Raw genomic sequence first — 27,533 nt, 5'->3', positions numbered from 1 at the left:
CTGAGGGTTCCGGCACCATGCCATGCATCGGGTGGAAGAGAAACAGGATTCAAAACGTGCACAGCCAGAAGTGTGTCCTGATTGTTTTTCTGATTTCTGGTGACACTCGTGGACTTCTCTGCACCCAACAATGCACGATTTGGGCAAAACCATGGATATAGTGCAAAGACCAGTGGCTGCCAGGGTTCGGAGTGGGGCGGGTCATGGATATGCTGAGCTCAGGGAGTGTTAGGGCAGTGAGACTTCTCTGCATGCTACTACGGTGGGTCATACATGTCACTTCACATTAGTCCAAACCCACAGAAATCATGCCACCAAGCACATTGCACCCTAATGTGAGTGGCGAACTTTGGGTGCTAAGGATGTATCAGTGCAAGTGCATCGGTTATAACACCTGCACCAGGCTGGCGAGACTGCGGCTAGTCAGGGAGGTTGTGCCTGTCTGAGGACAGAGACACAGGGAAAAGCTCTGTGCTCTCAGCTTTGCAGTGAACCTAAAACTGCCCTTGATGATAAAGTCTGCTTAACAATATGCTATTTGTGTGATTTACTTGCTCAAGCCAAATGAATGTTGACTTTTGAGCCAAAGAGTATATTTGCAATATTATATTGTTTCCTTTCTTTCTTTCTTGCTTGCTTGCTTGCTTGCTTTCTTGCTTTCTTGCTTTCTTGCTTTTTTGAGGTACTAGGGATTGGGCCCAGGGGTATTCTACCTCCAGGTTACAACCCCAGGCCCATTTTTTTAATTCTTTGTTTTTGAAACAGGGTCTCACTGAGTGTCAGAGGGCCTAAGTAGCTGAGGCGGGCCGCGAACCTGGATCTTCCTGTCTGAGACTCCCAAATGCTGGGATTACAAGCGTGTGCCACCACACCCAGCCCCAGTCCTATTTTTTCATTCTTTATTTTTGAAATAGGGTCTCACTAAGTAGCTGAGGCTGGCCATGAATCTTGCTCAGCCTCCCAAATGCTGGGATTACAAGCATGCGCCACCATGGCCAGCTCTACTCTGTTTCTTTAGGAGACTCCCAATGGTTGAGGCCCCACAGAACCTAGGTCTACCCTGTCTGTGTGCAGCATATCTCCATGGTCATATTGCAAGTATGCCATTTCCCCTTGGGTTGTGGAAGTGTCTACCACTTCCTGTGTTCCAGGCATCAGATAAACCTTTCTCTGATGGGTGTTAACTGACCCCTTGCAATCTCCTCCAGTGATTTGCAGGGTGCTAATTGCGCTGCAGGCCCTTTGGGCAGAGTGCAGAGGATTTGGCCCTGGGGTGACTGGGCACTTGGAGGTGTTGAGCTGTAGCCAAGACGATCACAGGAAGTATGCAGTCACCCACGTCAAGAGGTGGGGACAGCAAACACATAGCCTGGCTTTGGAGTCTCCTTCATAGTACAGTAAATGAGATAAGGACTTCCTGCCCTGGTGACCAGCCCTGTTGGTCATCCCAGCCTTAGGGGCCTGGGAGACATTCCCTCAAGACTCATGCATGCATTTTTGCTTCATTTTATTTTATCTGTGGTCCTGGAGATTGGTTCCAGGGGCATTCTACCTCTAAGCTACACTCCCAGCCCTTTTTTGAGTTTTTGTTTTGAAACGGGGTCTCTCTAGGTTGGCCGAGAGCCTCTCTAAGTTGCTGAGGCTGGTCTCGAACTGGTGAACCTCCAGTCTCAAGTAGTGAGATTTCAGTCATGCACCACCTCATCCAGCTATTTTCTTTTTTATATTTATTTATTTATTTATTTATTTATTTATTTATTTATGTTTCTTGATGTTTTCAATCTCCCTCCTTCCGAAACACAAAACGGGCAAACTTTGTATTGTGTTTTCTCCAAGTTCCCACTTGACTAGAATAAAAGAAACGGAGGGTTTTCAGCAGTGAAGGCTCAAAATGGTGAAATTTTCTTCATAGAAAACCTGCAGTTCAGATTTTTCAACAGGAAGAGTTGAGCCAGATCCTGAAGTGCTTGAGGACAACCCTGAATGGGACCCGTCATACCCGCTGTTGCCAGCAGGGGGCGAAACGCACCCACCTGTGGGAATAACTGGCTGATGGTTCCTTCCTGGGCTGATTTCCCCTTCTGTACCCACCTGCCCTGACGAAGCTCCCATCCCACCCAGGAGGCAGCAGAGACCCCCGGGCCCAGGCTGGACCCACCCAGACTGTGCTGAGAGCCTTCAATCCCGGAGCATCTCTTCCTGGAAAGCCGCTCCTGCCTGTAGACCTCCCTTAGAAAACTCAGGAGAGTTGCTGAGGAGGAACTCCAGGACCAAGGCTGGGCCGCGAGGATGCCACTCACGCTCTGCCCTGTCTGAACCTCCCTAGGACCTCCCTGCCATGCTCTGCACTGGATAAAAATACAGGACACCCAGTTACATTTGGATTTCATATAAAACGAAGAGCAATTTTTTTTTAGCATATCTGTGCCAAATACGGCATGGCCATACTAATATTTTTTTCAAGCATTCTTTGTCTGAAGATGTGAATGTAACTAGGTGCCTTGTATCTGCTGCATCTCCACCAGCCAGCTCGCACCGAGGACCCAGGATATGCTAGCCCAGCACAGACAAAAAGTGGGTTCCTTCCCTCTTCCCCCATCCTCCGCTCCCCAAGCTTGGGGGGGTGTGAGCCGCCTTCCTGGGCCAGCCCTAATCTAACCCTAATCGTAGTCAGGGATTGCGGGCTGGGGGAGGGCTGGGTTGCTCCCGCCAACAGCCCCGACACTTGTCCATCAGTCCATCAGTCTCCAAAACACTTTTATGTTCTTGCTTGTTTTTCTCCTTCCAATGGACCTGACAGACCTGTGCTTAACATGAGACACAGATTCAGAGACGCCCTCTCGGGCAAAGCATCCACCTCAGTGGAGGGACTCAGAGATGCCACCTGCTCCTTGTGATCTCAGCTGGGAAGCAGAGGCCCAGGTCCAGCGTCTCCCATCCCCACCCTGAGCACGGGGCCTAGGATACTCCAGACAGGCCAGGCCGTGTGCCTGGTACTCCACCGCCACAGAGGACCAGGCGGCTGGGACTCTGGGACAGGCTTGCAGGGACCAATTGTGGGGCAGGACACCTGGCCAGTCTGCAGTCTCGGCGACAGCCACGCTTTCCTGTGCAGCCGCTGCGGCGTGTAGGATACTGATAAGGGAAAAATGTGGCAGAGGAAAAGTGGTAACGGGGACAATGAGCGGCGGCAGGGGCTCTCCCGCCGCGCAGATCGAGGAAGGATCTGCAGGTCCCGGGCAGGCTGGAGACTGCTCTAGAACGGGCAATTGGGGAGGGTGGGTGGCGGTCTTCCACTCCCCAGGGAGCCGCCCTCCTCTGTCTGGGCTGCCCAGAGCCCCTCTCTCCGTGGGTGGGGCAGGTGCAGACTGGGAGCCACTAACCCCACAAGGGAGACAGGCAGGACAAGTGCTCTGAGGATGGCACTGGCGCCACCTGTCCATGCCCAGCAGGATGGCTCTTCAGCCCAGCCCTGAGCGAGGCTGGGACCCATGGGACCTCAGGCAGGCTGGCCCTTTGGGGCAGGAAGGAGACCAGATGCCACAGGGCTTGGGCAAACATTAGGCCACTCTTTCCCAATGACTGAGCGCCCTACAGGAGCCCAAAGAGGGATCCTCAAGAGGACCTACTCCTTCCACAGTCAGGACTGGCCACTGAGGTGTCGGGAGACAGCCGCCATTTGTGGATGGCTCATCAGAGGTCTACTGTTGAACAGGGGCTGAGGATCTGTGCCCCTTGGGCCACCACCAGGAAAGCCGTGTGCACGGTCCTGGCTTCCTCTGCACTAAGCTGTGTGTGTGCTGGGCTGCCACGCTCTTGTGGGACATGAGATGTCCCAGAGGTCACCCTGCGTGTCTCCACGTGACCAGGAAGGTCAAGCCCAGCCTAACATAAAGTGCCCCAGGTCGCCTGGCTTTGTCCAGGGGCATCCCCAGCACCTGCCCTCTGCCCTCTGCCCACGTCTCATTCTATTCCGGGTCAACTTCACTTGGCCTTGGGCGGATCAGCCCCAAGGGGAACAAAGGCCGCTTTGCTGGCAGGAGCCAGGGGGCGGCGGCTCTCCAAGGGCCTCTGACTCCGTTTCCCAAGATGCAGAGAGCCGTGCGTCATACGCCGGGGACAACCCGGGGACAAGTGTGATCCCAGATGCCAGCCGTGCCAGCACAGAACTCCAGGAGCCGCTCCGGGTTGGGACCCCAGAGCCTGGGCCGCCCGAGCGGTGCCCTCCCCCACAGGCGGGGCGGACCACTGGAGTCCCTGCTATAGACTGTTCTGTCAGCCCTTGGCACGCATCACAGAGGTGACACCAATTACTCGTGTCACCGCTTCTGGGGAAGACGGAGATACATGAAAGCCAGCTCGGGCCATCCATCAAGGCGCGAGGGGGCCGGGGGTCTGTCACCCTGATGGGGAGGTGAGCGAAGCCCGAGTCTCTTAGGACAGATGGTTGGCAAAGTGCACTCCATCATCCTCGTTGATACCTCTGCAGGAGCGCGGCCCGGCCTGAGGGAGGGGCCCTTCCCTTCGGAGCTAGGCGCCCGGTCCCCATGCCTGCTTGGCTCCCGCCAAGATAGCCCCTCACTCGGACCACTGTGCTGTGGACTATTCTGACCACTCCCTGCAACCCCCAGCTCCCCACTCCCCCTTCTGGAGCCCTTCCTCTTCCTGGAGAGCTGCTAACAGAATGTCTCTTTCAGCGCGCCCCCATCCCACTTGAACGTGCTTCTCTGCCCAGTTGGACACTAATAGCCTCTCTACCTCTTAAGCCAAATGGTAATAACAACATCACTAAATATTGCCTGTGATGTGACCATTTATTCTACCGTTGAGTTCGCACAACCAATTAGGCAGGCAGGCATGAAGCCAGTGTTGATAAGTGGGTAAACTGAGGCTCGAAGACAGTGGTAATCTCCCAAATGATGATCGTGGTAAGCAGAGTGGGGCAGGAGGGGATGCCAGAGGGCCCCGCCAGCCGACCCTTCCAGACCTGCAGCTGCGCCATGAGGGACCCTGTGCCAGAGGAGGGCCCCCTGCAGGAAGCTCAGGGTGTCCCCCAGGTTCAGGAACGCTGGTATTTCAGGGGAATCTGCCAGAGGAGATCAGAACCACCCAGCCCCAGGCCTTCACCACTGGCTGTGCTGGCGCAGGGCTCTCCAGCGGCTCTCCATAAAAGATCCGTCACTGCAAGGATGTCTCCAGTCCTCACCCATCGCCTCACAGGCTCCGCCTGGCCCTTGTCCAGGCTGTTCTGAGAGCGAAAGAAACCAGGTGGGGCTTTTGTAAAATGTATGGGGCGACTGACCCAGGAAACACTGGCGGCAGAGCCTTGAGCAGTGGAGAGGGGACGGTGTGTTCTAGCCGGGAGGAAGGCTGGCTGCAGCTGGTAGCCGTGCGCCAGCACCACCCAGTGCTCCAGGAGACCCAGCCGCCTGTGGACATCTCCACCCAGCGAGGACAAGGGACAACATGGACAGGCACACCGCCTGTGTTCCAGAGCTGGGAGGGACTTTGGGAACTGTAGGTGAGGAAAGAGCCCCAGGAAGGCGAGGAGGATGGCTCAGTGACATCCTAGGAAAGAGCGACCCCCAAACCCACCGCCCCAAGCCGCAGGGGTCCCGAGGCTCCTCGGAGGAGCAGGTCAGTGGGCGCAGAATTCCTCCTGCTTTCTGCATTGCGCCTTCTTCCGTGAAACCTTTCCTCGTGACAGTGTGAAGAGCCACTCAGGCCACAAGCCCGGCAAAGAAGTAGCTTGTGGACCGCGGCGTGCACCTGCCACGAAGAGCCGCCAAGGATCGCAGTTTATTTCGCTGCATTTATTCACCTTTTGGTATTGGGAATGGAACTCAGGGACATTCTACCTTTGAGCTATTACCCCACGTCCCCCCAGCCCTTTTACATTTTTCCTTTAGAAACAGGGTCCCCTAAGTTGCTGAGGCTGGCCTGGAACCTGCAATTCTCTTGCCCAGGCCTTAGGATTGTCTTCTAACTCACCTGCTTGGCAGTGGAGGGAGTGACTGGGTGTGTGTGTGTCTCAACCTGTGCTGGAGGAAGGTTCCAGACAAAGCTCTGCATCCCATCAACCCACACGTGGGGAGCCGGGCCTGGCCCTGCGTCCTGCCTCTCGCCCAGCTGCCGTGGGCAGGTACACCAGGATTGGAAACCGCTGCCATCAGCACTTCTCTTATTTAAAGTGACCCTGATGTGTTAATTAATTAAACCTCCTTGTTGCTGAGCGGGAGGCCACAGCATTAGCCCTGCCCAGAGCTGGGGGAGGGAGCCGATGTTGCAAACTCCATCCACCCACTGGAAGGAACCCTGGAAGCAGAATGTGGGGGCCCCAGAGAGGTAGCGGCCCCTCCCCTTCCCACCTCTTGGGGATGGCAAATGCCCCTGTCCCCTAAAAGGCCTCACACCTCATCCTCCCGCCAGGCCGTGGGGGAGGGGCTCCCAAACTGCAGCAAAACAGCTTGGGAAAGGGAGGGGGAGCAGCAGCCCGGGAGATGCACATCGGCCCGGAGCGCGTAATGGGAAGATTTCAGGGTGATGTATGGTCCCCGGGACGTTATTAATGGTTTGCTGATTTTTACCTTTAAAACCTTTGGGCAGATTATTTATTATGTCCTTGGCACGCCTATGATCTATGGAGGGGGCGCTAATCTTGGAGCACGGGCCCCCATGTCCCTGCTCCTCTACAGCTTCTAATTAGGCTGGGACGCTGCCCTCCCTGCCCAGCCCGAGCTGAGCGGAGCCGGGAGGAGCAGGATCTGAGGCTTAAGTTCTTGCCCCATGGAGCTTGCAAGTCAGGTTGCCTGTTTCCTAGCCCTGGCTCTGCAGGACTTGCTGAGTGACCTGGGCAGGGGCATGACCTCTCTGGGCCTTTATGCTCTTCTTCATCTCTGAGTTGGCTGTTGGACGACAAATATCCAGTAACAGGGATAGAAACGAAGCTGTGTGGCCCCCTGCCTCAAAGTCTCACGCCTGTCTGACGGGAAGACCTGGAAGTCTTCCCTCTTTACCCTGGATCCTCGGTCATGGCTGCTGCCCACAGGGTGGGTCTCGTGGAGCCCAGGTCCCAGGCCGAGCAGGGCTGGCTGCAGAGCATTCTGCTCCAACCAGATGGACCAGCCACTACCCAGCTTCATCCCAGGGCCGAAGAGCCCTGGACCCACAGGGCACAGGCTCGGAGAGGCCTGGAAGAGAGCCTCTCCCCAGCATTCGCGCTCAGCGCTTGCTGGTTTGTTCCGATGGGCATCGTGATAGACCGTGACAGAAAGGCAGCGTGAGCTAGTGGCCGCCCATAGCAGAAGGGAAGAGCTGCGAGGCGGCCCTCTACCCCGCGTCCCCAGCACTGTTTGGAGCCGCCTGGCCAGTCGGACTTGTCTCTCGCCGCCAAGGACAGCTCGCTGTGTTGGGGCAGAAGGAAATGGGATGCGGGACGCAGGCTTGTCCCAGAAAATGAGTCACTTTCTGATCCGCGGCCCTCCCGCTTCCCGGTCCCTGTGCCCAGCGAGAGTCTGTCCTGGGTTTGCTTGTTCTAGAACGGCAGGGCGGCCAGAGCTTTGAGAAGGCACCCTGTGCTTTGCTTCCAGGCAGGACGCTCCCGAGGCAGCCTGGGATGTTGGGAAGAGATCCTGATTTTGGGGGGACGCAGTGTGTGTGGTTCTAGCGCTGGGCAGGAAGGTGCAGGCCTGCACACACAGTGGAGGCCCCAGGGCCCAGGCCGGGGAGAGCCCTCAGGCACTCCTGAGCACAGGGCCTTGGCTGAGGCCAGTGTGAGACTGCAGCAGCTAGGCCTGGTCAGGGTTGGGGACTCCACCAAGCATAGGAATGTTACAGAGAAAAAGCCTGGAAGCTGAGGTCAGTGTGAGCCTGTGGGTGCTGGGCCTGGGAGGGAGAGGGGATTCCAAAGTGCACCCTGCGGTCAGATATGTGCCACCCTCAGGTTTCTGGACCCAGAAAGGTGCAGGGTACTCCAGAAAGGAAAGGCCTCAGAGCCCAAGGGAACCCATGGCTGCTGGGCCCGGGAAGAACTAGAAAGGGGCTACAACACGAGCCTCCGACTCTTTGCTCCAGGCCACTGTGAACCTGAAGGTGCCAGACCCCAAGAAAAGGCCAGGTACTCCCCCGAGCAGAGGGCTGCAGCCCAGGCCAAAGCCAAAGTGTGGGATTTCCATCCACGCAGCAGAGCTGCCATAGTTCCGCCCGTGTGAGCCTGTGCGGGCCTGGCCCTGGCAGGGCAGATCACTGCGCAGAAAGTCCTGGAGGTCAGGCCTCTGGTGCTGAGCCAGGAAGGGGCCGGTGCTCCCGCATCTCAGGCCTGGGCTGGGGGGGCGTGGCCCGAGGGCTGCACCCAAGCCTTTCCAAACTTGGCCTTGACTCCTTGACTCCCCATGGCCATTGCTCTTGACAAGATACAGACCAAAAGCTGGGAACAGCAATACAGGCCTGTAATCCCAGTACTCGGGAGGCTGAGACAGGAGGATTGCCGAGTTTGAGGCCAGACTCAGCAACTTAATGAGACCTTGTCTCAAAATAAAAGATAAAAAGGGTTTGGGGTTCAATCTTCAGTACCGTGTGTGCACGCACGCACGCGCGCGTGAACACACACACACACACACACACACACACACACAAGCAGACCAAAGCAACTTGGAGAGGTACTTCTCTGGGAGGGTGGAGGGTGAGGACTAGGAGGGAGAGAATGTAGCTTAGCAGATGGGGGAGGTGATGGTGAGGACCAACTGCCAGGCCTGGGGCGGCTTCACTGGTGGGTGTGCGCAGGCTGAGATGGCCAGGACACTCAGCAGGACTCCTCCAGCAGCCTGCCTCTGACCCTGCCGGGACCCAGGCCCGCTCTGGCCATACCTGCTGAGTGTCCTGGCTTAGGACAATGTAGCAGCTGGGGCTCAGGCAGGGCCTGGTGGGAGCCTAGACTCGGCGCCTCGGCCCAAAAGTAGGAGCGTAGATGGCCGGGCAGGGGCGCTGAGTACAGCCGGAATGCGGGCAATAATCTCCCCCGCAGGAGCCACATCTGGGCTGGGGGAGGCAGGAGGGAAGGGGCTTCCATCACAGCGAGGAACCCGTGCCTCAGACGGATCACCACGAGCCAGTTCTCAAAATCCAGGAGTGGGCATGGTGTGCTTGTAATCCCAGCATTCAGGAGGCTGAGACTACAGGATCGTGGTTCGAGGACAGCCTCAGCTACTTAGTGAGGCCCTTTGCAACTCAGTGAGACCCGGTTTCAAAATAAAGAATAAAAAATAGGGCTGGGAGTGTAGCTCAGAGGTAGAATGCCCCTGGATTCCATCCCCAGTACCGCAAAAAAAATAATAATAATAATAATAATAATAATAATAATAATAATAAAAAATAAAAATAAAAAAAAATAAATCCAGGAGCCAGGGGTCACAGAGAGCTTGGGGAAGGCCCTCAGGGATGCAGGCCTAGGTGGCTCTGGGGATGGGGGACAGTGGGAAGGTGGGGGGTCCCAAGGAGGGGCGACTTGAGGCAGCTGCCCTCCCCGTGGGATGCAGTCACTGGTTGGCAGCCCTAAGGCCCTGTACTGAGCACCCAGGAGGGCAAGCCCGCTGGCCCCAGCACAAGTCATGAAGCGAGGTGGGTCTGTGAGAGGGAGCGAGCTCAGGGACCTGGCGGACCAGGCCTGCAAGTCCCGTGTCCTGGGGGCTCCTCCCTACAAAGTCCCCAGGGGCCTGCGCTGCCAGCTGGGCCTGTGGCCCTGGGGGTAGAGGAGGGTCAGGGAGGAAGCCATTTTACACACCTAATTGCCTCTCAGGAGAAGGAGGTGGAGAAAGAGGTCGACACTGGCAGACCCACGCTCCTTTGGGGAAACTATGTAAAAACGGAGAGCAAAGAAGCCGTGTGTGTGTGTGTGTGTGTGTGTGTGTGTGTGTGTGTTGCACACTGGTTGGGCTGAGGCTGGCCGGAGGTGCTCAGCCTCTCTCTGGAGCCCGGGTGCAGTGCAGGTGCCGGGTGTAGGTCGGACTCAAGCGGGGACTCAAGCTGGTTTTCCTCCACAAGTCTACTGGGATGCACGTTTCCCACCCCTCTCACACCTTGGGTCGGGATGTCAAAGGGTGGTGCTGTCTGTGTAAGCCCTTCTCTAGGCGGATCTTATGCTCATTACAGTGGAGGGGGACACGGCTGGCCTGTTTTGTTTGCCACCCCCAGCCGTGCCCTCCAAACATGCGCTTGTATTCAGGGTTCTATCAGACTAAGGGCAGATCACCTCTCAGGCCACTTAGAAGGCCCTGTGGAGGCTTATATCAGTGCAAGGATGTTGGGGGTGCGGGGTGTGCAGGAAGAGCACCTTGCCTGATGGCCAGGGGTTGATTTGCTGTGTGCTACATTTCTCTGCAGACTCTTACTCCTGCATGAGGGATAAGAGAGATGGAAAAAGGCCTTGTGTGTGATCCTGGCTACTTGCGTGGTCATGTCTTCGAGGTGGATCTGTCCAAAGGATGTTGGACTAACCCAGTAGCCTACTCATCTGGAAGCTTTCAGAAGGAGCGGAGTGAGCCGGGCGTGGTGGCACACGCTTGTCATCCCTGTGCTTGGGAGGCGGAGACAGGAGGATCGCGCAGGTTCGAAGCCAGCCGCGCTGGCTTAAGAGACCCTGTTTCCAAATTTAAAAGTATAAAAATAGGTCTGGGAGTGTAGCCCGGAGGTAGAAGGGCTTCCAGGAACCCCAGTACCACAAAAAATAAAAAATAAAAAAAATAAAAGGAGCAGAGTGAGCCAGGCATAGTGGTGCACACTTGTAATCCCAGCATTCGGGAGGCTGAGACTGGAGGATTGCAGTTCGCAGACAGCCTCAGCTCCTTAGTGAGGCCCTTTGCAACTCAGTGACACCCTGTTTCAAAATAAAGAATATAAAGTAAGGCTGTGGGTGTAGCTCAGAGATAGAATGCCCCTGGATTCTATCCCCAGTACCGCAAGAAGGAGAGAGAGAGAAAGAGAGAGAGAGAGAGAGAGAGAGAGAGAGAGAGAGAGAGAGAGAGAGAGAGAGAGGAGAAAAAAAGAAAAAAAAAAGAAAAAAGAAAGAAGCGGAGCTGAAGCCCTAACTAGACCAGTCATCAGTCTCTGGTGTGGGGCCTGGATGGGAGTCTTTGGTTCTCAGCCGCTGATCCCTGCTAGCTGGACAATGTGGTTAGGGAGAAGGGTTGGTTCCTTCTCCTGCTGCTCAGAAAGCAGCCTGCCAGCCACTTGCATTACCATACAAACTGTAATCACTGAGGCGGGATTTGGGATGATGTATGACCAGGTCTGGACTCAGGAGCTGGCTAAGACCACAGGAATGCCAACCTTTTCAAGAGATGTTGAATTGCAGAGGTCTGTGCAGGGCGGTTGCTTCAGTGAAAGGGGTGGGGAGGAGATACCGAGGTCTCCACCTTAGTTAGGACCCTGACATGCCTTATCTCCAGGTCAGAAGAAAGCCCTGAGTTGTCCATTAACGGCAATTTTTTTTAAAATATAAAGGACAGAAATGTTTAGGGTCTTAAAGCAGATGAGTTTGTAACTAAGAGGAGAATCCCGTGTTTAGATAAGTTTTCAGTTTAGCCCTGGGCTTTCTGAAACCAGGTTATCACCAGCTATTGATATCTGCACAGAAGTAGAACATTACTGAAGACAGCATGTAATCAGTCAAATGATAACAACAAAAAGCCATCTTTACTTTCCTAAGTCTTCAGCAGTTTGAGGTCAATTAATTCAACAAAGCGTTGACCACCTTTAGCTAAGTTACGTATTCATGAGGCCTGAATTAAAATGAAAAAAAAAAAGATACGATAAAAGCAGGCATGAACTTTAGAATCTGAAATAGCTGAGTTTAGACCTTGCAATCGCCCCCGACTAGCCGGGTGAGCAAAGGCAAGTCGACACATCTCGTCTAGTCCATCTGTGAAAAGGGCGCAGCGGCGTGGGGAAGAGGGATTGTTTCTGGGAAGATTCCCACGTGGTACCCCGTGCGCTGTGAGCGCCAAGCACACCGCAGTTAAGATCAGCACGTTGGTACTCCCCAGCACAGGCGCGACGTCGTCTCTCACGTCATCTCCTCTGTTTCTCAACAGTACAGTGAGGAAAACCTTACCCAGCCCATTTTATAGGTGTCGAAACTGAGGTGTTTTCTCCGGGACTTGAGCCTAGGTCCTCCGACCCATGTCTCACACTCTTCCCGCTGCACCCCCTGACCAGAGGCAGAGGCTGTTCTAGTGAAGCGTCGGGTGGGGAGGGCCACGGGGAGTGAAACAGCACCCTCACACATCTCTTGGGGGATGGGTGGGGACCTCACGTAGCAGAGGAGGTGTGTGCTGGGGCCTCCTGCCAACTCAGTGACAAGGCTGGACAGCTCTGCCCAACTCCACCTGCAGGCCAAGCTCGCGATGCCATCTCTCCCCCGGGGCTCCGGTCCGAGAGGCCACTTGGTCACCCTGACTGACCACAAGTGTGGTGTCCTCACCAGCCACTCTGCCAGTACCAGTGTTAACGGATGCTGACGGGCTCTGGGAGTCAACGCAATCTCCAGCAACACTCTACCCCCAAATAGACAAAAGTGTGACGCATACACTCACAGACGCAGAAACTCACGTCTAGGTTGTAACATCCTTAAAGAATCACCTCTATAGAAATTTAAAAACATATCACATTTTATTAAGTGCCTCTCCCTCTGCGGGGTAGGTACTGCAGATGCAGGATGCACCAGTGGCTTCGGGTGGATACATTAAGATAGCCAGCGACCAATTCCTGTTCGTGTGGCCCACACTGCTGTTTTCATAAACCTAGAGATTCTGAAAAGGTCTAAATGAACAGGGTAGTGGGTGAGAACCAGAGAAACTCAGCCCTCCCCAGGAGCTCCCTCCTAGACAGGACCCAGTCCAAGGCCTGCTATAGAAGGCTGTGGACAGACGGCATTTTATACATCTCAAAAATAACGAATAGAAATTTTAAAAACATGACAAAGGGCCCATGTAAATCAGCTTGTTAAAAAAAAAAAGCTGGGGCCTCAGTTGAAAAAATAGGTAAAAGGCATACACATAATTTGTAAGCAAATTTTTTAAGCTAGAAAAGATTTTAATTTCATTAGTAATCAAATAGATCTAAAATAGTACCATATTAAAATGAAGCCCTTGTTTTTGCCCATTAAATTAGCAAATAATCTCTCTCTCTCTCTCTCTCTCTCTCTCTCTCTCTCTCTCTCTCTCTCTCTCTGTGGTACTAGGGCTCCTGGAAACCCTTCTACCTCCTGGCTACACTCCTAGACCTATTTTATACTTTTCTTGGGTGTTTTTTTGGAAACAGGGTCTCTTAAGCCAGCGCGGCTGGCTTTGAACCTGTGCGATCCTCCCGTCTCTGCCTCCCAAGTGCAGAGATTACGAGCGTGCGCCACCACGTCCGGCTGCAATTTCTCTCTTTTAACAAAAATGTCAACACTGACCCATGTGCGGTAGGGCAGGTGATGTTCAACACTGCCGACCTTTAGGGGAAATAATTTGGCCAAAGTATTTCAAGAGTCTTGAAAAGGTCAACGTAAGGCCGGGCGTGGTGGCACACGCTTGTAATCCCCGTGCTTGGGAGGCGGAGACAGGAGGACCGCGCAGGTTCGAAGCCAGCCACGCTGGCGTAAGAGACCCTGTTTCAAAAATATAAAATAGGTCTGGGAGTGTAGCCCAGAGGTAGAAGGGCTTCCAGGAACCCCAGTACCACCACCAAAAAAAAAAAAAAAAAAAAAAGTCAACGTAATTTAACCTTTAAACCAGTAATTTCAGAGCCGGGCGTGGTGGCGCACGCTTGTAATCACCGCACTTGGGAGGCTGAGACAGGAGGATCGCACAGGTTCGAAGCCAGCCTCAGCTACTTAGTGAGGCTCTCAGCAACTTAGTGAGACCTTGTTTCTAAATAAAATATAAAATAGGTCTGGGAGTATAGCCTAGAGGTAGAAAGCCTCTAGGTTCTACCTCCAGTACCACCAAACAAAAACAAAAACAAAAAAAACCCCAGTAATTTCATGCTTAGAAATCTATCTTAAATAAATATCAGAAATTTAAGGAGAAAAAAATTTAAGAATAACAACAACAACAACAAAAATGGAAACAGCCGGGTGTGGCATTGCACACTTGTAATTTTAGTACTTGGGAGGCGGAGACAGGAGGATCTCAGGTTCAAGAACAGCCTCATCAATTTAGCGAGGCTCTCAGCAACCTAGGGAGACCCTGTTCCCAAATAAGAAATAAGATCAGTCTGGGGGTGTGACTCAGAAGGAGAATGCCACCGGGTTCAACTGTCAGTACCCCCCCCACACACACACACACACAAGCATAAATGGTCAAAAAAAGGGTAGGGAGAATGATGAAGTATTTTATATTCTCCTAATGGAACATTCTTCTGGTATTAAGAGTTAGGTTTGGGCAGCTTTGGAAGTAAATGGGGAAAATTCTTACCATGGGTAGCTTTGTGGTACTAGTGGCAGTCTACCTCTGAGAGCTACACCTCCAGTCCTAGTGTGTGTGTGTGTGTGTGTGTGTGCGCGCGCGCGTGTGTGTGTGTGGTGTACTGGGGATGGAACCAGGGGTATTGTACCTCTGAGATACACTCCCAGCCCTATTTTTTTATTCCTTATTTTGAAACAGGGTCTCACTGAGTTGCAAAGGGCCTCACTAAGTACCTGAGGCTGTCTGCGAACCGCAATCATCCGGTCTCAGCCTCCTGAATGCTGGGATTACAAGCGTGCGCCGCCACGCCGGGCTACCTCCAGTCCTATCTTAGTTTTTATTTTGAAACAGATTTCCACTAAATTGTGGAGTGCCTCACTAAGTTGCTGAGGCTGGCCTCAAACCTGTGCTCCTCCTGTCTCAGCGTCCTAAGTACTGGGAGTGTGCCACCGCGTCCAGCTCTGAGTGTAGTTTATTAAAAAGTGGTTTGTGTCATATGGAGAGCAATCTCAACCAGACATGTTTAGAAAAGGAGTCTTCGATGGAAGGAAACTCACGTAACAGGAGCCACCTCTGATGGATGAGACTTTCTCATCACCAGTATCTGAACTAAGGAAAAACCCTTGGACTTTGGGGGCTGAGAACAAGCTTTACTCAATGACCCTGAATTTCTCCGCTTTTCCCAAGTATTTACATCTACAGAGTCACCAAATATATTTAAGACTAGCAAAAAGAAAAAAAGTCCCTCAAAGTCAAATGAGGTGCCAGGAGAGACCAAGGAGAAACAGCAGGAGATCAGCGGGAAAGGACGGGACCAGCCATTGCTAGCGGAAGCCAACGCCCACCAAGGAGTTCCCGTTGGTATCTCACTCTGACCCGAGATAACACTTGGATGTGCAGATAAACCTCCTCACCCTGCCTGTGGGCCCTCTGAAGCCTCGGGGTTTAGACCTCGGGGATACTGTGGCGTGGGCAGGGTCCTTGGCAGGTCCTCGTCTTTGTCCATCCTCCGAGCTGTCTCTGATGGTCTGAGCCTCACTCAGGTTTGTAGACAGAATATTCACAAGCACAGCCCCGGAACCCGCGCTTCTCTTGCCCCTGGGCGCCTAGAAATCTAAGTCTTCTTGGCTGAAGCCCTCTGCCCCGCGCCAGGTCTGGTCGCGGCTTCTGGCCGCCTCCTCGCCCACCCCCTGCTCTGGAGTCCCCTGGCCTGAAGGCGCCCCTTCTTGGTCAGAGGTGGAACTTTCTGGATACATCCTGTTGACTTTTCTCTCTGCGTGTGAGACTCCCTCTGCCTCTGCCGCGGTGCCCCGCAGGTCTCTGCGTGGATGCTCTTCACGTGAGCCCTTCTGGGAGGTCTGGGAGCAGTTGCTCAGAGATAATGAGCTGGAGGAGTGACCCTGTGTTTGGGGGCCTGGCCTTGCAGGAGGGGTGTCCCCACCTGGGGCAGGGGGCAGCACAGGCTTTCCCTCCTGGTCTGTGCTGCTGTTTCCAGAGCTCTCCCCTCCCTGGCCCTGTGCTGGGCCAGCCCCAGGGCCACCTTCTTTCTCGCCTTGACTTCCTCCTTCTGACTTGGGCTCTCCAGCTTCCTGGGCCTCTGCGGCGTCCACACCATCGCTCCGTCCTGTGGCCTCGGAAGTGTCGGCATGCCCAGGGGGCTCAGGCAAGGCTCCTTCCCTCTCTGCCAGCGGCTCAGCTTCCTCCCGGGGGCTGCAGAGGCTAGTGTGGACTCTGCCTTCCCTCTCCCCAGCTGCTCCATCTTCCTCTCTATCTTGGTAGCCAGCCCCAGTGGCCTCCACTAGCTCTGGTTCTCTGCCTCTGCTGGGCCTCTGGCTCCCGCTGAGGCCCTCCCCTGCCCTGCCTGCCCAGCGATCCGAGCTCAGCCCTGGCTCTCGCCCTCCATCAGGGGCCTCAGCAACCCTGGTCTCATCCTGGGGTGGCTCTGCCCTTATCTTCTCAGGATCCCCCTCTTCCCCTTCCCCCTCAGCACAAGTTCCTTTCTTCTTCTGCAGAATTTGCCACAGGTCAAAGGCCTTTTTGATAGGTGCACTGGAGGCCTCTGCTGTGTCCTTTGGGGACGTGGCAGTCACTTTCTTCCTCACACAGGCCTCGCAGGGACAAAACTCGTCCCCCTCAGCCTCTCCACCCGGCCGGGTGCCCAGGGCTGCACGGAGGGTGGACCCCTCCTCCAGGGTGAGGGACGGGGGACCCCCGCCGGCCTCGGGGAAGGCAGAGAGGTTGCGCAGGCCTTGGAGGCGGCGCCGGCGCTGCTCGGTCTGCAGGGATGCCTGCCCTCTGAGGGCCCGCCTCCCAGCCCGGCTCTGGATCTTCCGGATCTCTCGCTCCGTGCTGCCCTGGAGCCGCAGGGCCACGTCCCGCTCCAGCTCAGCCACCATCTGGTCCAGCAGGCAGTTGTCCTGCAGGCTCCAGCGGGCTCGGAGCTCGGCCGTGGCGTGGGACAGGTGAACCAGGAAGGCCTTCTCCATCTTCGTCAGTAACTGGGCCAGCCAGATGGGGTCGGGGTCTGGGGACGCTCTAGAGGCCCCGGATGTGCTCATCTCTCTAGTCCCCAGGGAGGACCAGGCCCGGCCCTGCCCACAGACGGTCACTGTGGCTCTGGGCAGCTCTTTGGAACTGGGTTCTGACTTGGGCCCAGCCTGACTGTCACTAGACTTTGAGTCTTTCTCACTGAGAGGGTGCTGGGGATGCTGGGTGGCCGTCTCTGTTCTTGCAGGGGGGCACAGCCCTGGAGAGGCAGGGTCTCTTCCTGCTCCCTCTCCCAGGTCTTCTCCGGGACCCTCCCCATCCCGGGAGCCAGCCCCTGACAATTCCTGCTGGCTGGCTCTTGGGTCTTCTGGAAGCCCCGCCTCCTCGACACCTTCTTCCTGGGGTCTTTGGCAGTCTATTTCTTCTGTTGCTTCTAAGTGCACCCCTCCCGCCTGCGCTGCACTTTCAACCAGCTGGCCCAGGTTGTCACTGGAAGTCTGCTCGCCGCTGCCTCTTTCTATATTTTCTCTGCTCGAGGAGGCATACTCCCAGGCTGGGGGCCCGGGAGAGGCCCCGGGGCAACTCAGGTGCGGGGTTCCTACATCCGCCAGCTGCTCCGAGGCACTGGAATCTGGTCTCTGGGAGATCCTCGGGGACAGCTCCATCCTGTCAGGGACCAGGCCACAGTCTACAGCACAGGGCGCGCTCCCCTCCCCAGAGCCTCCCGAGCCGCTGTTCACGTCCACGCCGGAGGAGGAGGTAGGCGTGAAGTTCTCAGTCACCGGCAGGGCCTGGCGGGAAGCGAGCTCTCCGAGGCTCAAGTCCAGCTGGCCTCGCCCAAGGCCACACCCTGGCCACAGGTTCTGTGAGAGGCTCAGCAGCTCCTGGTACCCAGGGGAGTCCGCGAGCCTCGCTTTTCCGGAAGAAGATCCAAGATCCTCGCTGAAGAACTGCAGCCCCTCGAGGCAGGCGAGAAGGGCCCCGGCGGAGTAGCTCAGCCTCCGGGCCTCGGCATCCGACACCTCGGGCAGGCTGCTGGGCCGGCCCTGCTTGGAGCCCATCAGCGCCTTCATGATCCGGGTGGAGGTGGAGACCCGGCGAGGCAGGACACCCAGACTCACGCTGTGGCCCCCAGGGGCCTCTTCTCCCACTCCGACTGCCACAGGGGCCTTGCACGCTTCACCCAGAGCCGCCCCTTGGTGAGGGCCATCTCCTGGCATGGGGCCCACATCCCCAGTCCCTGGGCAGGCTCTGTTTGGCCCTGGGTGCTCCTCAGGGTCCCCTCCTGGGGGCTGCTGTCTGGCCTGAGCTGATTCTCCCAGGCCGGGCAGAGCAGGACCGTCCCTGGGGTCCTCGCCAGGGCCCTTGGGGACTTGGCTGCCTGTCCTGTGTGTGGTCTCATCCACCATCTCATATCTCATGAGGAGGGGCTCTTCTGGGATCTTGTCCAGCCATTCACGGACCACGGTGTCGGGCGAGGTGCTGGGCAATGCGCCAGGTGTCCGGCTGCCTTCTCCCCGCTGTTTCTCTGGGCCTTCCCCATCAGCAGCCGGCTCCCCCAGCAGCGCCCTCCTGCGCCCAGCAACAGGCCTGGGGCTGCTTCTTCCTACCACGATGCTCGTTCTCCCCACAGCTGCCGACTTCGGGCGGGGGGACAATATACACTCCACCTCCCCTCTCTCTTCCCCTAGCCTGACACCTCCTGACCCCCCATCATTAGCCCTTTGGTGGCCGCCATCGGCACTGCCTCTGCTTGAAGTTTGCGTCTTGGTGCGGGGCTGGCCCTCGGGGGGAACGGGGCAGTATCTGCCGCACACCCGGCAGGCTTCAGAGAAGGGTCCCGGTGGGGCCTGCGCTTCACCAGTGGGGCTCCTGGGAATGGAGGATGCCTCAGTGTGTGGGGCTCCTGCCTCTTCCCCCTCAGGACATCTGAGTGGCAAAGCCAAGGGCACAGAGAGTCTGGGGGTGCTCCCTGCCTGGCCCCCCTGGCTGCCAGCCCCTTGTGTGTGTGCTAGGGAACAGGCCTTGCCCTGGGTGTTCCCTTCCAGCCCCGCAGAGTGGGTGCTATGGTGGCAGAGGCTGGAAGCATTGTCAGGGTAACTCACGCGTGTGACGCTGGAGTCGGTGGCTGCTGGCAGGTCCTGGGAGTCAAGAGACCCAGGGGAGGAGGACGGCAGGTCCCCCAAGGCCCGTTCCCTGCCCCTGGATGGGTTCTGAGGAAACTGCGGTCCTGGGCTACCTGGCCTTGGGGCCTGTGGGGCTACAGGCGAGTCCAGCGGGAGGTGGGTGTCCCTGCACTGCCTGGCATGGCCTCTCTGGGCTTCATGGCTGAGGCCAGGAACACTGGGCGAGGACACAGCTCTAGCTGGGCTCTGCTGTCCCCTCTTCCCCCGCTGGGCTGAGCTGCAGATAGGGAGTGGGCAAGAGCTTTCCTCTGCATCCAAAGAGCCAGAGTGGTCCAGAGCCGGGGACAGGCCCATCACAGGCCCACCTCCCGCCTGAGGGCATCTGGGGACCTGCCTACTCCTCTCTGTTCCCAGGTCCCCATTGCTCAAAGACGAGGGACTCGGGGTAGGAGCACCAGGGCTGCGGTCCTGGACGGCCTTCCCCCGGGAAGTCACAGCCCTCACCGGGCTCAGGCAGTCCTGCCGCTGGTCGCCCTGTTCGTGGGACTCTTTGTGAGGCCCGGCGTTGGCTGAGGAGCCAGGATGGGACGCTTTTGCAGCCTGGCTGCGGGGACATCCAGGTTGCCCTTGTCCGCCTCCCTCTGGACACGGGCCCTCGCCAACTTCCTGCTCAGCTCTGTGCTGGGAAGCTGCTGTAGAGGCTGGACTCAGGCTCTCACTGCCTCCGCTGCCCCCAGGGGTCCCGGGGCTGCAGGACTCTGGGCCAGAGCCCTCGGGGCGCCCAGCACTGGAGGCCGAGCTATCGCTATCTTTACTCTGTCTTTTCCCGTGCGTGTCCCTTGGGTTCCAGCGGCCCCGGCGGTGAGTGAGCTGCGCCAGCCCCACAGTCCTCTGGGGAGCTGGCCCTGTTCCCTGGGGGAGGTACAGGGGGTTCCGCCAGATCTCGTAGCCGGGTCCTGGCTGCTGGCCCCCACCCAGCGCTCCCTGGCACCCTGCCTCACAGGCACTCCGTCTCTGTGCCCCTGGCTCTGAGAAGCCCCAAGGGTGGTCCCGCCATCTGCAGCAGAGGGTGTCCACCTCTCCCGAGCCCGGGCCTTCCGCACTGGCTCCCGCCAGGACGCTGGCCCTCCCCACCCTCTGGGACCACCGCAGCGTGTCCTCGCCCAGGAGCTGGAAGCGGACCTTCATCTCCACGGACAGGCTGCCATCCTCATTCATGTGCACCTTCTTCTCCATGTCCTCGCCAGCCACCAAGGGGCCGGGCTGGCCAGGCGTGTCCTGAGGGTGCCTGTCAGGGCCCGGCCCCACCCAGGCACCGTGCAGGGATGCTGGGGCGTCGCTGACACCGGGCCTCTCCGATGGCAAGGAGAACCGCTGCGGACGGCTGCTGGGCCGGGACCTGGGGTGCATCACGCTTTGCTTGGCCTTCGGCCCCCAGCCTGGAGCGCAGCACAGAGTGAGAGAAGAGGAAAATACAGTGAGCTGCTGGGAGCATCGGGGCCAGGAGCTTCCGACCGCCTCCTCCGCACTGCCGCAGCCACACACCACAGAGGCAGAGGCTTTCTAGGACTATATATCTGCAGAGCTGTCAGGAGTTCCCACTGAGCCCAGCACCTCAAAATTACAAACATGAGCCGGGCGTGGTGGCGCACACTCGTAATCCCAGCATCTGGGAGGCTGAGACAGGAGGATTGTGGTTCATGGACAGTCTCAGCTACTTAGTGAGGCCCTTTGCAACTCAGTGAGACCCTGTTTCAAAATAAAGAATAAAATATAGGGCTTTGGGTGTAGCTCGGAGGCAGAATGTCCCTGGGTTCCATTCCCAGTACTGAAGAAAAAATACAAACATGACCCAAGCCTATCAACTTAGAGATGTAGCCGAGCTCCTAGGGAATCAGACACTGCAAGGGGAGAAGGCAGATTCTCCTTGGATGCTCCTCTGAGTCTGAATGTGACTTCTGCATTGCCAGCTCCCAGCTGGGTAAAGCTGGCAGAGCCATTTCCTAAGCTGTAAAAGAGGCACAACAGCATCAGCTGGGTAGGTTTGTGTGGGCCGTGCATGGAAAGTTTGCTGCAAACCTGCCCTCACACACAGGCTTTGGAGAGAAAGAAGGCTGCAGGCGACTTCACTGCAGGTCGCCCTCGCCCACCTGCAACACCGGGGCATGCTCAGTACACAGCTGCCTTCCAACCTGCCTGCAAAATGTAAAACGCCATGATGGTTTGTAGTGATGGGCCATGCTCACATTCATCAAGCTTGTGAGCTCATAAACAACTTCCAAGAACGGTTTGAACATATAACATCAAACCCCAATAGTCCAGCCTGCACCCCAGCCAGGGAAAAGAGAAGAGGCCACTGGGGACAGGGCGGAGCCCCGAGCACTTTCTCATCTCGTCTCCTTGGCCACACCTGGAGAGAGGCTGAGCCAGCAAGACACACCTCACAAGCACATCTGGAGAGAAGAAGGCATAAAACGAGCTCAGGGCTCTTTGAGGATGGGCCTGGACCAGTCTGTGCCTCAGGCTCCGGTTGCCACAATCACCAAAGCACAGTCAGCAGTGTCGCCATCACAGATGTTCTTAACAGCGCTTTGTTACCTCATCAAAATGTGCCCCTTGTCATTCCAATAATCTCGCCTTCATTTTCATTCTGCATTTGTTAATTGTGATTTTTTATTTTATTTTTTATTTATTTATTTATTTTTGGTGGTGGTACTGGGGTTCCTGGAAGCCCTTCTACCTCCGGGCTACACTCCCAGACCTAATATATATATATATATATATATATATATATATATATATATATATATATATATAATTTTTATTTTTATTTATTTATTTATTTATTTATTTATTTATTTATTTATTTTGGTGGCACTGGGGTTCCTGGAAGCCCTTCTACCTCCGGGCTACACCCCCAGACCTATTTTATATATTTTTTATTTATTTATTTTTATTTATTTATTTTTTTGGTGGTACTGGGTTCCTGGAAGCCCTTCTACCTCCGGGCTACACTCCCAGACCTATTTTTATATTTTTTATTTGGAAACAGGGTCTCCTAAGCCAGCGTGCGCGGCTGGCTTCAAACCTGCGCGATCCTCCTGTCTCCGCCTCCCAAGCGCGGGGATTACAAGTGTGCGCCACCACGCCCGGCAATTGTGCTTTTTTAAATCACATGTTTGATAGCAAAGCCTAGGCCGGGGCCCGGTGCAGGCTGGTTGCATGGCTACCTGGTTGGCGCTGTGTCTGGATGTTTGACTCACTGTCAGGGAGGGTTTTAGTCTGTGTGACCTTGCTGCAGGCCACCACTGTTGCCAAGACAGTCATGACCCTTAAAGGGTGCCCAGCACTCCATACCACGCCCACCACGCTGCTCAGCCAAGGCTATTTTAGACCCTAGAAACTTGAAGCTCAAGATTTTCTAATTTCTAGTGCCTTTAGTTTTTAAAATTAATTTATTTATTGGCACTAGGAATTGAACTTAAGGGAATTCTACCTCTGAGCTACACCCACAGCCCTATTTTATTTTTATTTTGAAACAGGGACTCGCTAGGTTGATGAGAGTCTCACTACTTGCTGAGGTTGTCCTTGAACCCGCGATCTTCCTGTCTCAGCCTCCCAAGTACTGGGATTACAGGCATGCAACACCATGCCCAGCTCCTAATGCCTCTAAACACCACACTCTGCTATCTCATATCCCCCTGACACGTTCAACCCAATCAAGGCCAAGGATGATGAGAAGGAGAAAGAAGCACCAGGGACCCCAAAGGACTGGAATACCCAGGATGCATTTTCAGAATTGCCTGGAGGGGATATTCTGCCCGGCCCTGTGAAACCACCATCCAGGGCAAATCGGAATGGGGAAGCCCAAAGCCAACTCACTGTTTTTGTTCCTTGAAGTCAGCTCAGATAAAGCCTTGGTCCTGTTTCTCTGGGTGGTCTCCATCTCTGGAGGTCTGAAGGCCTCGTTCCCAGCACACACCAGCATGGAGGGGCCGCGCAACAGTGCATGCAGAGAGTCCACCTGCAGGAAGACAGTGTGAGCAGAGGCCTGGCCCGCAGGGCCTCCTGCCCAGGAAGGCCACAGAGAGGAAGATCGTCCCTTCAGTCCTTCCTAATGTCTGCACATCTTACCTCCCATCCAAGGAAACACCTGCCCACTCCCCATGACACCTCCATCGCTAGCTGGAGGCTGAGGTGTTCCCATGGGGCCACTCTCTGCCTATAGCCCTCCATCCACCAGGTGTGAGCCAAGACCATGGGCCATTTTGGAAGAAAAAGAGGTCAGCGGTCGGGCTTCTTCTCTCTCCAGGAGGCCACCCTCTTGAATGGGAAAGTCCTCTCCGGTGCCTGAGCCATGTTTTCCAGTATGATCCAAGCCCATTGTCTCTGCCGGTGCCCCAGTGGCGCGAAGATGGCAAATCGCTCCTCTTCCAGGCTGTCCTCCCTTCCTGGCTCCTATAGTGGTCCAGGCTCCTGACCCCTGTCCACCCAGACCCAGAGCAGGGTGTGGCCTTGCCCACCCCCAGCTTCCAGTTGAGCGGGCAATATTGCCGCTGGATTCCGCTCATGGAAACAGGCCCCTGCTTTTAGAGACTCTTCCCTGGCTCCAGAGGCGCCGGCGTATCTGAGGTTTTGCGTTATTGCTAGGATTCACTATAATTAGATAATCAGCTCTGATACAGAAGCAGGGCTCACTGAGAGCACAACTTTGGCTCCTGCAATGACCCTCGTCATAAGGATGGTAACTGTGAGGACTAAGCGAAGGTTGGCTGCCTCCGACCCCAAGCCGTGGCAGGCGCCGCATCTAAACTCCATTCAAGAACCGCCAGAGGACCCCGAGCTTCTGCGACCATCACCAAAGAATCTCTTCTCTTTTGTAGTCAGAACTCAGATGCACAAGCTGATTCTGCCGGGTGCTGAAACCCAGCTAAACTTGGGTTCTGTGGTCTATCAAGCTGTAGAGCCCCTGTTGGAGCTGCACTTGAATACCAGGCAGAGGTGACATGCCCTGGACCAAACTCAAGAAGACACGAGCACGTTGATGGGGCAGGTGGCTCCCATCCCCAGCTCCCCTGAGCCTGCTGCGATGCTGCCTCCCCTCGCCACACACTTGTGTCTTCTTGGGAGAGTCCCTAGGACCAGTTTACTAAAGAAGAGCATACTGGATCCTGGCCTCAGAGGGCTGCACAGAATATGCCAATGTGACCCAGAGTTGGCCGTGGCAGCATTATATACGTACTGGAGGCCATGGGGACGGCAGGGGAGGAAAGCGCAGGGGGTGGTGTGACTCTTGGCTATTTTCATGCAAGGACCAACAGCAAGAGGGTTTATAGCCATTTATGGACAGTGGTTAGCAGTCCAATCTGATGATCGAGGGCTCGCAAGAAACAGGACTAGAGGCTTGGTGGCAAGGAATTCCGAAGATGAATGTGTGAAAGGATCCCTCTGGATTGGCTCAGAGGGTGAGAACATTTGTGTCCTGTGTGTGTCCACCAGAAGGTTGTGATCATGTGGGCGAATCAGCCTGCATGGTGCACACCAGTCTCTTTCTTTCTGCGGTGACCTGGGACCTGCTCAGTCAGCTCATGAACAGAAGGGCATGGACTAGCAAACGAGCTGGCACGGCTGCATGAACTAGCAGTGCAGACTCTGCCTCCTTCTCATTCGCAGAGATCTGGCTGCCGCATCTTCCCAGGGCCAGACCTGTGTTCCTTTCCCACAATCCTCCAGGTATCCTCATCCACGGACTCACTGAGTGCCTTACTCATCACTGCCGTGACCCGGGAAGGGCACTTCCAGCCAAAGGACTGATTTTAAAGCAAAGAATTTGAGGCAGTGGGCTAACACCCATGGGATTTTCCGTGTAGCCATACGCCCCCTCACCCCCCAAAGCAGCCACAACAGTGCACTGTTCTCGGAAGCCCCCATTTGGGAGCCAGCTGGGGCATCCTTCATGGTGTTGCGGCATCAGCTCACAGCATGTGATGGGTGCTCAGACTGGTGGCTGATCCGTAGTGCTACTTCTCCACAAACCAGAGATACCTAAGGGGAAGAGATGAGGATGGCTTCTCTCGTCATGACACCTGTGACCGGCTCGCACTCATTTGCACCTATGTCTGCAAATATTTTGCTTCCCCTTCCAGCAACTTTGGGCTCTGCTGGCTCAGAGGCCCCAGGACCCCCGGGAGGACATTCCCTCTGGGAGACACAATGGGCTTCTCAGAGCAGGAAGGTGAGACAGTCGCCTGGTTGCGTGGAGTTCCGCAGGAAGACGAGCCAAAGTCAACAAGAGCTTCTGCGCTGCGTGGGGTGACTGGTTGTCACTATCAAGGGAAAGCGGGCTGCTGACCCACAGTGGGGACGTGGCACCTGTCGGGGTGCCTTCCGTGACTGCCGCTTCCACGCAATGAGAGTTAACACAAGGCCACAGATGCGCCACACAGGGAGGGCCTCCGATGGCCCACACCTGTCGGCATTAGGGCTCAGTCACTCCCTCAGGAGGGGCATGGGACGGGCAGAAAGAAGCTTAAAACACCAGCGATGGCCTCATGGGAGGTAGCCTCATTTTCTGTACATCTCTGCTGGGCATATACTATATTCACCAATATTCTATTTTTTGTTCTTGATTTCTTAGACTACTTTATATAAGGTATTTTGATGGTTGAGGATTTTGGTAAATTTTACAATAGAAGATAGCAAGGTGGGATTATGGCTAAATAAAAAGGCAGGTGGTCCAGCAATGATGGGACTTGGGAAGAAAGTGAATATGTTTTGGACAAGGAGGAAGCTGAGCTGCATTATTCTCAGTTAGAAACGTATTGCTACAGCCATTGTCTGTAGATGTAGCACGGGTGAAATGGTGTAGCCCAGAGCTCAGGAGCTCTGGGGTTAGATTGTACGGGAACTCAGTCAACCTCCATCTCCATTCTGCCTACCTTGGGTGGAAACTCGTGCTCTGCAAAAGCTGGAAAGGCAAATGTAACTTTTGCTAGCCTTCTTTGCTGTTGGTCTAGACACAGATTGGATTCTCCTTCAGTCACAGGACTTGATCGAGACTGGGGAGCAGAGGTGGGCAGGTAGCATTTCTTCTTGCTTCTGGGTAATGTTGCAAGACCGGCATGTGGGGACCAGAAAGTAGCAGCACTGGACTCCAGTGCGCCTGGGAGTGAAGATGCAGCTGCCAGGGCTTCCTGGGCCCAGCTTACCATGAAGTGTTCTTGAGCATGTGTTCACAGGAGCTTCCAGCAGAGGCAGTAGCTTCCTGCAGGGCATCGGGGAGCCAACCTAGCAAACCCGGCTTTAATTTCACTCTCTGGCTTTCCAAAGACTTGGGAGCTCCAAAGTGCCTGGATTGAATCACTTTCTGCACAAGGTACCTTGAGTGAATTGTTTTCTGCACAGAAATCTCATAGAAAGAAACAATGCACTCACTACGTGCTCAGTAAATGGGAACTAAAATTGTGAGTAGCAACTACCTGGTTTATTAATTTACTTAACCGAATTCATCTTATCCACCCCATTCATCTCTAATTAGTAGAGGAACAATCAGGAATAGCCTCCCGTTTCATCTAAGTGTGTGTGTTGTCTGTGTGTGTGTGTGTGTGTGTGTGTGTGTGTGTGTGTGTGTGTTACTGGGGATTTATCTAATCTATCTCTGACCTATACTCCCAGCCCCTTTTCTTAGTTTATTTGAAGCAGGTTCTCCCTAAGTTTCTGCACACTGGCCTAGAGCCAGTGATCCTGCTGCCTCTGTCTCCCAAGTACTGGAATTACCAGGTGTATGCCACCATGACTGGCTTTCATCTAGGGATTCTGATCTGAGGTCCAAAAGACTCGTTTAAGAAACGTTAACCTAATCGCCTACCTTTTTCCCACTGGTCGTGTACAGCTGCTTTACACGAAAGTGCAGGAGATCTGAGGCTTTGCTGAGAAAGGCTGCCAGGTTCCTGGTGTTTCTGTGACTGAGAACGACAGTCTCCTGGAATCTGGGGTCCCTGTTCTTCACCAGTGTTATCCTTCTTGGGCCCTTGGGACCCTTCAAGGAAGAGGATTGTCCTGATGCCTCATGCCCACATTCGGAGTCCTGCGACTGCAGAACCGAGGGGCTTCTCCCCTGTGGCCGGCCTGGCCCACCAGGGGTCCTGGGGGGTATCCTATCAGAGCAAAGGTAGCAGTGACCGTCTTGCAGCTGCTCCAGAGCACTGAGGCCATGCAGACCCCGGGGCGTGGTAACAGAACGCACCCCAAAGGAGAGAGGCACACGCTGAGAGAGCTCGTCCATCAGGGCGCTGAAGGACTTGAAGGCGCGCTGGTGAACAGCCAGGCGGACCCCAGAAAACCGGGGGTCCCCTCGCTTGAGGAAGGTTATCTTCTTGGCTGGCGTGACCTGGGTGACAGATGGGGTGCGAGCCACAGAGGGCGGGAGGCACAGCGGGTGGCTTGGGGCCTGAGCATCCCTCGGGGTACTGCTCAT

The 27,533-nt window shown here is 55.4% G+C and overlaps 1 protein-coding gene across 1 annotated transcript; it reads right to left on the bottom strand.

Annotated features, from left to right (window-relative positions):
* Positions 1–385: 385 nt before the first annotated feature.
* RP1L1 (RP1 like 1) lies at positions 386–27,533 on the bottom strand (the record flags this gene model as incomplete). Its single annotated transcript, XM_080710191.1, has 10 exons — positions 386–442; positions 3,071–3,135; positions 4,988–5,086; positions 6,977–7,159; positions 7,465–7,534; positions 8,121–8,317; positions 8,866–9,036; positions 15,886–20,496; positions 22,940–23,081; positions 26,925–27,533. 10 exons carry the CDS (start codon positions 27,531–27,533, stop codon positions 386–388), a joined length of 6,204 nt encoding a protein of 2,067 aa, XP_080566317.1.

The sequence above is a fragment of the Muscardinus avellanarius genome, assembly GCF_963383645.1.
Source record: "Muscardinus avellanarius genome assembly, chromosome: 14".
In the NCBI taxonomy this organism is placed as follows: Eukaryota; Metazoa; Chordata; class Mammalia; order Rodentia; family Gliridae; genus Muscardinus; species Muscardinus avellanarius.
Note: the sequence above shows the minus strand (reverse complement) of the source record. Positions and strands in the feature narration are given on the sequence as shown.